We start from the raw sequence: 15567 nt of genomic DNA, 5'->3' as shown, positions 1-15567 counted from the left end.
AACAATATGTAATATGTACAATATACACACTGCAAGTATATATATAATGTAGTAACAGACACCTTCATAACAATATGTAATATGTACAATATACACACTGCAAGTATATATATAATGTAGTAACAGACACCTTCATAACAATATGTAATATGTACAATATACACACTGCAAGTATATATATCATGTAGTAACAGACACCTTCATAACAATATGTAATATGTACAATATACACACTGCAAGTATATATATAATGTAGTAACAGACACCTTCATAACAATATGTAATATGTACAATATACACACTGCAAGTATATATATCATGTAGTAACAGACACCTTCATAACAATATGTAATATGTACAATATACACACTGCAAGTATATATATATCATGTAGTAACAGACACCTTCATAACAATATGTAATATGTACAATATACACACTGCAAGTATATATATCATGTAGTAACAGACACCTTCATAACAATATGTAATATGTACAATATACACACTGCAAGTATATATATATAATGTAGTAACAGACACCTTCATAACAATATGTAATATGTACAATATACACACTGCAAGTATATATATAATGTAGTAACAGACACCTTCATAACAATATGTAATATGTACAATATACACACTGCAAGTATATATATAATGTAGTAATAGACACCTTCATAAAAATATCTAATATGTACAATATACACACTGCAAGTATATATATAATGTAGTAACAGACACCTTCATAACAATATGTAATATGTACAATATACACACTGCAAGTATATATATATAATGTAGTAACAGACACCTTCATAACAATATGTAATATGTACAATATACACACTGCAAGTATATATATAATGTAGTAACAGACACCTTCATAACAATATGTAATATGTACAATATACACACTGCAAGTATATATATATAATGTAGTAACAGACACCTTCATAACAATATGTAATATGTACAATATACACACTGCAAGTATATATTTATAATGTAGTAACAGACACCTTCATAACAATATGTAATATGTACAATATTTCCCCTATTTTGGTCATTTTAATCAATGCCGAGACTCATTTCTTCCACGTGTTGATTTTTACATGTTAGAATGCAAAAAAAACTTTTGTCTACTTGTGTCTCACAATGATTGTGAACGGTAAGCAACATTCCAAAAAAAAAAGTGCAGTTCTCCTTTTAAAAGTGTTATGTCATTTATTCTTTTGCGGTTGAATATTCCGACTCTTGCATGTCAGGAGGAGCTGGCCAACCTGACTGGTTCTTACGTGATGGAGATGGACGGATGTGTGTACTTCAACCGTGGACTTGACGCCTACCTGGCCAAGAGATGTGAGTCACACATGTTTGTTTGTGTTTCTCTTGCACAGCAACACTGTAGGGCTGGACTATGAAGTCATTTGGATTTCGTATTTGGCTTCTTAGCATTATGAAAATGTAATAATCGGGAAAAAAAACGATTAATGGGCCAAACAGTGTACAAACCATCATATACACAACACTATCTGTTGTGTTGTTGTGAACGACATCATGGATGTAACAACAGTGTACAAACCATCATATACACAACACTATCTGTTGTGTTGTTGTGAACGACATCATGGATGTAACAACAATGTACAAACAATCATATACACAACACTATCTGTTGTGTTGTTGTGAACGACATCATGGATGTAACAACAATGTACAAACAATCATACACCAACACATCTCATCTGTTGTGTTGTTGTGAACGACATCATGGATGTAACAACAATGTACAAACAATCATACACACACAACACTATCTGTTGTGTTGTTGTGAACGACATCATGGATGTAACAACAGTGTACAAATCATCATATACACAACACTATCTGTTGTGTTGTTGTGAACGACATCTTGGATGTTACATCAATGTACAAACAATCATACACCAACACATCTCATCTGTTGTGTTGTTGTGAACGACGACATGGATGTAACAACAATGTACAAACAATCATATACACAACACTATCTGTTGTGTTGTTGTGAACGACATCATGGATGTAACAACAATGTACAAACAATCATTTACACAACACTATCTGTTGTGTTGTTGTGAACGACATCATGGATGTAACAACAATGTACAAACAATCAAACACCCACAACACATCTCATCTGTTGTGTTGTTGTGAACGACATCATGGATGTACAAACAATCAAACACACACAACACATCTGTTGTGTTGTTATGAACGACATCATTGATGTAACATCAATGTACAAACAATCATACACACACAACACATCTCATCTGTTGTGTTGTTGTGAACGACATCATGGATGTAACAACAATGTACAAACAATCAAACACCCACAACACATCTCATCTGTTGTGTTGTTGTGAATGACATGGATGTACAAACAATCAAACACACACAACACATCTGTTGTGTTGTTGTGAACGACATCATTGATGTAACATCAATGTACAAACAATCATACACCCACAACACATCTCATCTGTTGTGTTGTTGTGAACGACATCATGGATGTACAAACAATCAAACACACACAACACATCTGTTGTGTTATGAACGACATCATTGCCAGAATAATTTTTTTGCATTTTAATCATGATAAGTTTGAAGAAATATTTCACAAATATTCTTCGTCGAAAAAACAGAAGCTAAAATTAAGAATTCAATTACAATTTATTTATTATTCTTTACAATTAAAAAAATAAATTTACTTGAACATTGATTTAAATGGTCAGGAAATAAGAGGAAGGAATTTAAAAGGTAAAAAGGTATATGTGTTTAAAAATCCTAAAATCATTTTTAAGGTTGTATTTTTTCTCTAAAATTGTCTTTCTGAAAGTTATAAGAAGCAAAGTAAAAAAAATAATGAATTTATTTAAACAAGTGAAGACCAAGTCTTTAAAATATTTTCTTGGATTTTCAAATTCTATTTGAGTTTTGTCTCTCTTAGAATTAAAAATGTCGAGCACAGCGAGACCAGCTTGCTAGTAAATAAATAAAATTTAAAAAATAGAGGCAGCTCACTGGTAAGTGCTGCTATTTGAGCTATTTTTAGAACAGGCCAGCGGGCTACTCATCTGGTCCTTACGGGCTACCTGGTGCCCGCGGGCACCGCGTTGGTGACCCCTGCTACAGACTATATAGTATATACCGCATGTTATTTTTGTACAAAAACAACTTCTGCTGTCGAACGTTATAAGGTACAAATTCAACAAGTACAACATTAGCACGGACGGTATAGCCAAGTTGTGGTTAAGAAGGTGGATTTTTGTTCCTTATATTTACCAGAAACGAAGTGATCCGAACACACGACCCGGGACTTTGGGGGACTCCAGTGAGAACCGTCCTCGTTTTCCCGGTGTAAAGCTGCGAGCCATTTGTCTCGTCTCTGTGGGCTTTTATCACGCTTTGGCAGAACAAAATCCAACCTTTGTTTTCCCTGTTTCCAGTTGTGGTTAGCACAACCAAAAACAACACCGTTTTTCGGCATTTTGGAGGCAGAACGACGGGTTTAACCAGCGTAGGTCGACAGGTTAAAGAGTAATGGCGACGGTTTGTTTTCAACGCCAGTCTGGTTGCTATGGCTCGAAGAACCCGTATGTAGCTCAGTTGCCCGGATGTCGGCCCTCGCCCATTGTTGGAAATGTTTAAGTTTATTCTTAAACTTAGGCCCTATCAGTGGAAACTAATTTTGGTTGGATTAATTTAAAAGAAAAGCAAAGCATGTATTATGTTGCATGTTTATGAAACACTAATGTGTTTGTTTTTTTCTGTTTGATTAAGGTTATCAACCTATCCGCTATTTGCCTATTCACCTATTTGCCTATCAACGATTCAACCCCAACTATTCACCTATTTGCCTATTCAACCCCAACTATTCACCTATTTGCCTATCAACTATTCAACCCCAACTATTCACCTATTTGCCTATTCAACCCCAACTCTTCACCTATTTGCCTATTCAACCCCAACTCTTCACCTATTTTCCTATCTACTATTCGCCTATTCAGCTATTCAGCTAATCAACTATTCAACCATCCCACTATGCCACTATTCGACTATTCATTCTGTTCATCCATTCATTTACATCGAACACCCACTTTATTTTACTGCTTCAAATCAAAAATCAATAAATCACAAGGAAAAAGGATGGAGTTGTCCCTTTGAGTCCTTCTCGAGTCCAACTGGCCCTTTCAAGTTTGGGCAGAGCTGTGAAAAAACCTGAAGAACTTGACATATATAATATACTGTATATTATTAAACTATATTAAAGGCCTACTGAAATGATTTTTTTTTAATTTAAACGGGAATAGCAGATCCATTCTATGTGTCATACTTGATCATTTCGCGATATTGCCATATTTTTGCTGAAAGGATTTAGTAGAGAAAATCGACGATAAAGTTCGCAACTTTTGCTCGCTGATAAAAAAAAGCCTCGCCTGTAGCGGAAGTAGCGTGACGTCACAGGAGCTAGTATTCCTCACAATTCCCCGTTGTTTACAATGGAGCGAGAGAGATTCGGACCGAGAAAGTGACGATTACCCCATTAATTTGAGCGAGGATGAAAGATTCGTAGATGAGGAACGTTACAGTGAATGACTTGAGAGGCAGCGATGGACGTATCTTTTTCCGCTCTGACCGTAACTTAGGTACAAGCTGGCTCATTGGATTCCACACTCTCTCCTTTTTCTATTGTGGATCACAGATTTGTATTTTAAACCACCTGGGATACTATATCCTCTTGAAAATGAGAGTCGAGAACGCGAAATGGACATTCAGTGCCTTTTATCTCCACGACAATACATCAGCGAAATGCTTTAGCTGCGAGCTAACGTGATAGCATCGTGCTTTAACTGCATATAGAAGCAAAAGAAATAAACCCCTGACTAGAAGTATAGATATAAAATCCACAATACTATTAAACCGTGGACATGTAAATACACGGTTAATGCTTTCCAGGCTGGCGAAGGTTAACGATGCTGTGCTAACGACGCCATTGAAGCTAACTTAGCAACCGGACTGCACAGAGCTATGCTAAAAACATTAGCTCTCCACCTACGCCAGCCAGCCCTCATTTGCTCATCAACACCCGTGCTCACCTGCGTTCCAGCGATCGGCAGAAGGACGAAGGACTTCACCCGATGCGTTTGGCGGCCCGGAGACGTAGGAAGTCAAGGTGAGGTCGGCGGCTAGCGCGGCTAGCGCTCCAACAAAGTCCTCCTGGTTGTGTTGCTGTAGTCCGCTGCTAATACACCGATCCCACCTACAACTGTCTTCTTTGCAGCCTTCATTGTTCATTAAACAAATTGCAAAAGATGTCCAGAATACTGTGGAATTATGAAATGAAAACAGAGCTTTTTGTATAGGATTCTACGGGGTACCATAACTTCCGTTACTCGGACTTCGTCACGCGCATACGTCATCATACCGCGATGTTTCAGCCGGATATTTCCCGGGAATTTTAAAATGTCACTTTATAAGTTAACCCGGCCGTATTGGCATGTGTTGCAATGTTAAGATTTCATCATTGATATATAAACTATCAGACTGCGTGGTCGCTAGTAGTGGCTTTCAGTAGGCCTTTAAAAGTTGAGTTTTGGTAGTACAATAAATACTCATGTTTTCAAATGATTGAATAGTCGTGACTACAATATCAATGAAAATAATCGTGATCATTACTTTTGCCAGAATCGTCCAGCCTTACAACACAGCATATTTTGAGATCCTTTCAGGGTAGAGATGTGACGTTTGAACGAATCAAGTCTGAATTTGAACGGCTCTTTTAAGTGAACGATGAAAACCGATTCCCGTTTGAGAACAGTTTTTTTATGCACATGTAAATTTAGTGCCGCCAATGATTTCCTTCTGCATGTGCGTGCCACCCGACTGGCAACTGCAACAGAAAATGAGTCGGCGTTTAAGGAAAATGGGTAGAATTTGGATTTAATGGTTTTTGTTCCAAAAAATATACTTTTGCATATAAATATATATTTTTTTATTTTATTATAATAGGTTGTTTTTTTTTTAATTCACTTTGAGTTCATTTTTCTAAGATTACACACACCAGGTATGGTAGAATAATTCTGTACTAACATTTTTAGTATCTTAAAATTTGTATTTGTAGTTTTACTTACACTTTTTATGTCAACTAATGCATTTTATTCTTTTTTTTTTTTCTTTCTATATTATTAAAATGCTCACATTTTTTTAAGTGACTTTGCTGCCAAAGCATGAAATATGGCACCACATTGTGGAATGTTTACAATGAACACAAAAAATGAAATTATAGCCAATGATTTAAAATAATTAGAGTAATATTTGTGTCATATGATCTGCATCTTATCGTGTAACTCATACTAGAGATTGTGTCCTCGAAAAAAATTTTTTAATAAAAAATACAGCTCTTTGAAAGGAACGGCTCCCATCAAGGAGCCATGAATCCCATTTTATTTCAGGGCACCTCCTCTCCAGTGGTTCTAAACGTCTCGCCGCATTTCAGGTTTACCCGTGTCCCGGGAAATAATGCAGTCGGCAGCAAGCACCTCCACCTCCGTCTCCTCCCTGTCGGACGAGGACTCTCCCGTCTTCCGCCGTGCAGCCAAAGTCAAGTTTCTGGATATCCACACGGTGGCGTCGTCTTCCACCAGGTATTGTCAAATATTGAAGAAATGTAATGCAGATTCATTGGACTGAAGACATGTTTCTACTGTCGCATGCATGCTGACATGTACACGTAAGGTCCTACGGCCGGACAATTAATTACATTAAATTTTTATTTTGGCTTCTCACGCTCATGAAGATATTTAAAAAATAATCTAAGTCTGGGTAGCTTAGAGGTGGCATCATGTCTATAAAGAAATTTTTTTTTTTTATTAATGACGTCATAAAAACTCGGGAGTTTTTTAAACCTCACTGGTCTCAAAATATAACATTTTAGAATGACTTCAAACCCTTAACTGCACAAACATGTTAGAGACAATTTAATATTTTTTAAAAATATATTTTACTATTTTGTTTACCGTATTTCCTTGAATAGCCGCCGGGGCGCTAATTAATTTAAAACCTCTTCTCACTCCTGCGTTTACCAAAAGCATGCGGGATTGGCAAGCATGCGCTAATTATTTTAAAACCTCTTCTCACTCCGGCGCTTACTTTATCATGAAAAGCACATTTAATAAAAAAAACGTTATGGTCTTACCTTTAGGTATAAATGAGTCCATGCGCAGCTTCTATAGAAGTATTCCTTATCTTTCTTCAGTTTTAAAAGTCTCTCTGTTTCGATGGAGATCTTCCTTTAAGTATTACCTCCTGCTTCGATTGAAAGTCCAGTTCAGAAAACACTCGGACTGGGCGATATGACTGAAAACTGCATCATTTTATCAGTTTTATATCGGTCTATTGATGATTGATATTTTTCATGACCTGTGTAAATTAAGGAGTAAACATTTTTATTTGAAATGTAACTTCCTGTGATTATAACCCCTCCGCTATCAAAGCAGAAAGGAAACGTCAACGTAAGCATGGAAAACATCCATCCATCCATCCATTTTCTATACCGCTTATTCCCTCCGGGGTCGCGGGGGGCGCTGGAGCCTATCTCGGCTACAATCGGGCGGAAGGCGGGGTACACCCTGGACAAGTCGCCACCTCATCGCAGGGCCAACACAGATAGACGGACAACATTCACACTCACATTCTAGGGCCAATTTAGTGTTGCCAATCAACCTATCCCCATGGTGCATGTCTTTGGAGGTGGGAGGAAGCCGGAGTACCCGGAGGGAACCCACGCCGTCACGGGGAGAACATGCAAACTCCACACAGAAAGATCCAATATACCGTATTTCCTTGAATTGCCGCCGGGAATATAGTATTCGCCTGCCTAGAATTACAGCCGGGTGAAAGTCGTTTCGCAAAATAATTAGCGCATGCTTGGCACTTCCGCCGGGTCAAATATGAGTCATTAAATGACTTCCGCCTCCTGGTGGTAGAAGGCGCTAGTGATCCTTCTTGCGACTGCTGGTACTGCAGAAGACCGGTGCTGCAGAAGAAGACAACACGCAGCAAGAGTGAGCAGCCATTGTTTGCTTCCACTTTTACCATGGAGGATTACATATCTAAAATAAAACAGTTTTCTAAACTGGACTTTCAATCAAAGCAGGAGGTAATACTTAAAGGAAGATCTCCATCGAAACAGAGAGACTTTTAAAACTGAAGAAAGATAAGGAATACTTCTATAGAAGCTGCGCATGGACTCATTTATACCTAAAGGTAAGACCATAATAACGTTTTTTTTATTAAATGTGCTTTTCATGATAAGGTAAGCGCCGGAGTGAGAAGAGGTTTTAAAATAATTAGCGCATGCTTGCCAATCCCGCATGCTTTTGGTAAACGCAGGAGTGAGAAGAGGTTTTAAATTAATTAGCGCCCCGGCGGCTATTCAAGGAAATACGGTAAACAAAATAGTAAAATATATTTTTTTTAAAGTATTAAATTGTCTCTAACATGTTTGTGCAGTTAAGGGGTTGAAGTCATTCTAAAATGTTATATTTTGAGACCAGTGAGGTTTAATAATAATTAGAGATGTCCGATAATATCGGTCTGCCGATATTATCGGCCGATAAATGCGTTAAAATGTAATATCGGAAATTATCGGTATCGTTTTTTTATTATCAGTATCGTTTTTTTTGTGTGTTTTTTTTTAATTAAATCCACATAAAAAACACGAGATACACTTACAATTAGTGCACCAACCCAAAAAACCTCCCTCCCCCATTTACACTCATTCCCACAAAAGGGTTGTTTCTTTCTGTTATTAATATTCTGCTTCCTACATTATATATCAATATATATCAATACAGTCTGCAAGGGATACAGTCCGTAAGCACACATGAATGTGCGTGCTGCTGCTCCACTAATAATACTAACCTTTAACAGTTAATTTTACAAATTTTCATTAATTACTAGTTTCTATGTACCGGTAACTGTTTTTATATTGTTTTACTTTCTTTTTTATTCAAGAAAATGTTTTTAATTTATTTATCTTATTTTGATTCATTTTTTTTTTAAAAGTACCTTATCTTCACCATACCTGGTTGTCCAAATTAGGCATAGTAATGTGTTAATTCCACGACTGTATATATCGGTTGATATCGGTATCGGTAATTAAAGAGTTGGACAATATCGGCAAAAAGCCATTATCGGACATCCCTAAAAATAATGTTTTATTATTCAAAATCAGGCCTCATCATACCCAAATGTTTGCCAAGAAAACATTTGTAAGGTTTTGTTAACATTTCATCATTGTTGCGCGTGACCAGGGCACTTATAATGACAATATCAATAATACTTGTTAATATTCATGTCATGAAATGTCAATAGAGTATCGTTGGCGCTTTTTGAATGGTTATTTATTGGATTTTATGAGCGAAATAGAAGACCTTTCATTGGCTCTGCTGTAAGAGGGCTTTTATTTACGAAAAAAAAATCCGTCTTTCATAACGATTGTGAACAAAAGGCAAAATTCCCCCCCAAAAAAGTGCAGTTCTCCTTTAAGAAGCCAGAACAATATTTATTCTAAGTATATTGTGTAAGTAATTTCTTCAAAAGTAAAACTTGGTTGAAAGATTTCCGCGTGTTTAAGTACTTTTGAGCACTTTTAACAATACCAAGCTAATCTCAATAAGCATGATATGAAAAGTTGATGATCTCGTAGTCTGTCGGGGCACAGTGATGAGAATTAGGCTTCCTACTAAAATGGTCCCCTCAGACAAAATGTACTCTTAACAGTAATATTTGTCCCAGTGGTCAATTATAGAAACGGTTTGATTGGTTTTTATCATTTCCACAGCAAATCTCCTCTTCAGGATATAATGAACACCCCCAAATTCCAGCTGAGGAAGATGAAGAGACAGATGATCAAGGAGCGAGAGTACATCGATGGCCTGGAGGGGGAGCTCGCCGTCAAGATTGCACTCATCGCCCAGAAAGGTGCCACACTTCTGTTTGTTGGTGTCGGAAGGGAAGGTTTTGCACGTCTCACACAGGACTTGATGCGGCACATGTGCACCCATCAAATACTTTGTCTCCAAAGGGGAGCAAAGTTTAACTCCCAGGTGTTATCACTGAGGTGTCCTCGAGAGATGTTTTCAGAACAGCCTTCTTCTGTTGTGAGCAGTGTCAAGGCCATTTGAGGGAGTCGAAACCTACATAAGGATTGTTGTTTTCCAAGTGAGCAGACGTTTTAATGGCTTGTCTGATCTAATCGTCCATGCTGATCAACTTACGCATTTCAGTAAGCCTTTCAGTGAACTTAGGATCAGAAATTGCCACAGTCTGCGTTCCCGCAGCTCGACCCGTGACTTCCATTGTGACGGGCAGCCTTTGGGCTCCTTGAACGGCTGCCATGTCTGATCTAATCGTCCATGCTGATCAACTTACGCATTTCAGTAAGCCTTTCAGTGAACTTAGGATCAGAAATGTCTGATCTAATCGTCCATGCTGATCAACTTGCGCATTTCAGTAAGCCTTTCAGTGAACTTAGGATCAGAAATTGCCACAGTCTGCGTTCCCGCAGCTCGACCCGTGCCTTCCATTGTGACGGGCAGCCTTTGGGCTCCTTGAACGGCTGCCATCTTTTTCCGAATTTGCCGATCCACCAAAGCAATGCCCTGACCAATCAGCAGATGTCCTGCGATCTCGCTTCCATGTACATAGATGTCTTCCACGACCTCGTCCAGAAGATTTTGTCAATTGAGTCGAGAGGTAGAGTTTCAAAGGGGTGGAAAGTTTCCGGTAAATTTCCAGAAATTTGCCACGGGGCGTTAAGCTCGGGAAGTTTGGATATTTTGACCACTTTTTGATTATTCAAAGTTGGACACCGTCCATCTTATTCTGTAGAATACGATGAGAAGCTTGTAAAAGACTAATGCAATGTAGGGATGATACTCGAAACCGGTTTTCTCGGTTGTTCGATAAGAAAAGAACCGAGTCCTCGGACTCGAATCCCTTTTTGAGAACCGGTACCCGTTATGGAGACCACTATAGTAAAGAAAAGAGTTGGTTCTTTATTCGAATCCCTCGGAACGAATCCCGTCCCGACCAGAAATGCTCCGTGTGACATCACAAGAAATGACGTCATGTAGCTCAGTCATTAGGCGCAGATAGCGAAAGCAGGAAAAAAATCGACGGGAAAAAGTGCTCCAAGGTGTAATAAAGTTAAAAACAAAAGGTATAATCCAATGAATAACTTTACTGAGAGATTTGAGCAGGGTAAAACACATGACCAACACTTTTACCACCAACCGGAAACATAGCAACCAGGCTAGCAACGCACCTCCTTTACGGCAGCTGTTGCAACGTTCTTAAAACAACCGCAGCACATACATATATATATACAACACTGCAGCACATACATATATATACAACATATCTCCCTTTTTTAACTGTTGTTTTTCTTTCCTTGTAAACGTTACAAAATCACACTGTATATGTGTTGTCTGTCTAATTATAAATAATGCAGACGAGGCGTGTTGGCTGACTTCTTGACGTTTACTTTCACAGCGTGGCAACATGCAACACTTTTGGGGGCTACCGCGCATGCTCGTAACTCCCGTTGCATGCTGGGTAGTGTAGTTGTTATATTCTCTAGCTCATAACATTTTTCCCCCATAAAGAAATAATGTTAACTCAATAAAGTGTATTTCTTTTTTTAGCTTTAACTTTTCATTTATTAGCATTGTAACCACATTTGCAAACAACTTTTCTCTTCATAGAATTTTCTTTCAATAAATAAATAAAGTGCAAAAATGTCAAAGCATCATAACAAACAGTTATGTTCCAATAGCAGCAGAAGTGCACTTTTTGGAGAGCTGTATTATTTTCAGTTTTGTGCCCAAGGGACTGATTTTATTTAACACTATATTATTATTTATACACCTATAGTGATCACAGAGACAGGTTGTTTTTGTGTTACTGTATATATTTGTTTCTCTGAAAAAATCCCACGTAATATACTTTGGGTAACAACAGTCAATATTTATTTATTTTATTTTATTTTTTTAGGTGGGTAACAGTCAATATTTATTTATTTATTAGATTTTATTTTTTTCTTATATAATAAAAGTGAGCTTTTGTTAAACCAAATATTGTGTGTTTTTTTCCATATACAACAACCTATCTGGACTCCATAAGAGAATCGATAAGGAATCGGTTCGATAAGAGGATTCGATAATAGGCTCGAACTCGATAATTCCTTATCAAACATCATCCCTAATGCAATGCCACACACAGATATAAATAGTCAGCTAAACAATTGGAGTAGTCTTTAAAAATATTTGACTGATGGACAAATGAATAGAAATAGGCTAGATGAATACATGAACAGTCAATCAGCATGCTAAATCAAATTATAAGCTACATTCTTGTATGACAACAGAATGGCTAGCAGAACAGAAGGCAGAGGAAACTACACCTTTTGATTTAGTATTTGCTACTTGAACTTTACACGTCACAAAAAAAGGTCAATTCTGGATCGCTAACGTTGTTAGCATAAATGAATGGGATTTAACATAGAGAAAATTAGCATCACGGCTAACAAATATTTTCGGTTCATTATGAGACTGTGGTGGTACATGAACCTAGCTAGCTAGAGATATTGGCCCCAAAATCATTGAACAAGTACAGGAACAGCTAGCTAGTTTGAGTGGAAGTCTGCTGGAGTAGTCTACAGTCATACAGTAACAAGCAATTACACCTCTATTACACTTAAATACCATAGATCAAATATATTTACCCCAGTAATATCATCAACACTTACCAGTCCTTGGGCTCAAATACTAGTGTGGCCTCAATAGCCCTGCTGTAGTGTGTAGCATGCTGGCAATTATCTGTGCATGTGATGGAGGAATGCACAGTGCAGGGTTAAAATTCTACTGAATTTGCATTAAATCACGTTGTTTTAGCTAATAATCATGCTGCAAGATCTAGCATGTTGCATTCAATGTTTATTCCCATTAATTTCCCATATATTCCCATGGAAAGCTTCCAACTTTGAATATTCCCGGAATTTTGCAGCCCCGGTCGAGAGCCCAGCTTATCACTTCCATGTTGGGTGTTTAGATTTTGGAGGACAGCGCAGAGAAAGAGGCTCTTAAAAAGTATAGAGGAGACAAAGAGGGAGGAAAATGCGAGCGCCTCCACCAAGTGCCAAACCTAACCGATGCCTTCGCTCCTGTTCCTCCACAGAATCTCTCATCAACCAGTTGCAGTATCGTCTGGATAGGATGAAAAATGAGCAGGCTCATCAGGAGGAGATGGCCAGGAAGCAAGTCGATGAACTTGAGACCAAGAATAGCTCGTAAGAGTCATATTTTCAAATGACATTGTGTAATGACGTCATGATAAAGTATATCATACGCAAGTACTACTGTGACATCACCATACTGATAACTTCCGACAGTATTATCATCCTTAAATAGAAACTATGGAAAAACCGTGAGTGATAACTGAACTTTGGTTACTTCACGGGCTAGCTAGCTTAAATGCTAACATGAATGAACGTCTTTCCACATAAAAACACAACAAACCCGAATGTAAAATTGTATAAAACAATTACTGTCTAAACAAGACCAATATTCAAGTGTTCACATTGAAATATAAAACAAATGCATTAACAGCTGTTGACTACAGAGTCAACTCGCCAGACGTCACATAGTCCGGACGGGAAGCAAAGAGAACACTCATTCATTAAAAAAATATTCTAAAATGGAAAAAAAATAACATTTTAGCACTCAAATGAATCTTAAAGTGGAATCACACTTTTATTTCATTTTAGTTTAGCCTATCTGCATATTACATTTTTACAATTATTTTATATAACACACGAACATGATTTTCTTTTTTTCTTATGGATTCTGAACCCAAAGGGAGTCGCTCTATTTTGCCTATAAAGCGCTTTAAAAAACATCCAAAAACCTCCATCAATGTTTTATATACACACTGTAAGTATATATGTAATGTAGTAACATTCATAATAACATGTAATATTTACATATTTTCATCATTTTAAGTATTATATACACACTGTAAGTATATATGTAATGTAGTAACATTCATAATAACATGTAATATTTACATATTTTCATCATTTTAAGTATTATATACACACTAAGTATATATGTAATGTAGTGACATTCATAATAACATGTAATATTTACATATTTTCATCATTTTAAGTATTATATACACACTGTAAGTATATATGTAATGTAGCAACATTCATAATATGTAATATTTACATATTTTCATCATTTTAAGTATTATATACACACTAAGTATATATGTAATGTAGTAACATTCATAATATGTAATATTTACATATTTTCTTCATTTTAAGTATTATATACACACTGTAAGTATATATGTAATGTAGCAACATTCATATGTAATATTTACATATTTTCTTCATTTTAAGTATTATATACACACTGTAAGTATATATGTAATGTAGTAACATTCATAATAACATGTAATATTTACATATTTTCATCATTTTAAGTATTATATACACACTAAGTATATATGTAATGTAGTAACATTCATAATAACATGTAATATTTACATATTTTCATCATTTTAAGTATTATATACACGCTGTAAGTATATATGTAATGTAGTAACATTCATAATAACATGCAATATTTACATATTTTCATAGTTTTAAGTATTATATACACACTAAGTATATATTTATTGTAGTAACATTCATAATAACATGTAATATTTACATATTTTCATCATTTTAAGTATTATATACACTAAGTATATATGTAATGTAGTAACATTCATAATAACATGTAATATTTACATATTTTCATCATTTTAAGTATTATATACACACTAAGTATATATGTAATGTAGTAACATTCATAATAACATGTAATATTTACATATTTTCATCATTTTAAGTATTATATACACACTGTAAGTATATATGTAATGTAGTAACATTCATAATAACATGTAATATTTACATATTTTCATCATTTTAAGTATTATATACACACTGTAAGTATATATGTAATGTAGTAACATTCATAATAACATGTAATATTTACATATTTTCATCATTTTAAGTATTATATACACTCTGTAAGTATATATGTAATGTAGTAACATTCATAATAACATGTAATATTTACATATTTTCATCATTTTAAGTATTATATACACACTGTAAGTATATATGTAATGTAGTAACATTCATAATAACATGTAATATTTACATATTTTCATCATTTTAAGTATTATATACACACTGTAAGTATATATGTAATGTAGTAACATTCATAATAACATGTAATATTTACATATTTTCATCATTTTAAGTATTATATACACACTAAGTATATATGTAATGTAGTAACATTCATAATAACATGTAATATTTACATATTTTAGTCATTTTAAGTATTATATACACGCTGTAAGTATATATGTAAAGTAGTAACATTCATAATAACATGTA

General features: G+C 35.7%; 1 protein-coding gene across 1 annotated transcript in view; it reads left to right on the top strand.

Annotated features, from left to right (window-relative positions):
• The window catches only part of numa1 (nuclear mitotic apparatus protein 1), a 79992-nt gene that overhangs the window by 19292 nt on the left and 45133 nt on the right, over positions 1 to 15567 (top strand). The window contains exons 7-10 of the mRNA XM_062067268.1: positions 1271 to 1364; positions 6544 to 6691; positions 9892 to 10031; positions 13287 to 13398. Of these exons, the coding sequence (XP_061923252.1) occupies positions 1271 to 1364; positions 6544 to 6691; positions 9892 to 10031; positions 13287 to 13398 (494 nt within the window). The remainder of the gene's footprint in view (positions 1 to 1270; positions 1365 to 6543; positions 6692 to 9891; positions 10032 to 13286; positions 13399 to 15567) is intronic.

Source organism: Entelurus aequoreus, linkage group LG13, assembly GCF_033978785.1.
Source record: "Entelurus aequoreus isolate RoL-2023_Sb linkage group LG13, RoL_Eaeq_v1.1, whole genome shotgun sequence".
In the NCBI taxonomy this organism is placed as follows: domain Eukaryota; kingdom Metazoa; phylum Chordata; class Actinopteri; order Syngnathiformes; family Syngnathidae; genus Entelurus; species Entelurus aequoreus.
Note: the sequence above shows the minus strand (reverse complement) of the source record. Positions and strands in the feature narration are given on the sequence as shown.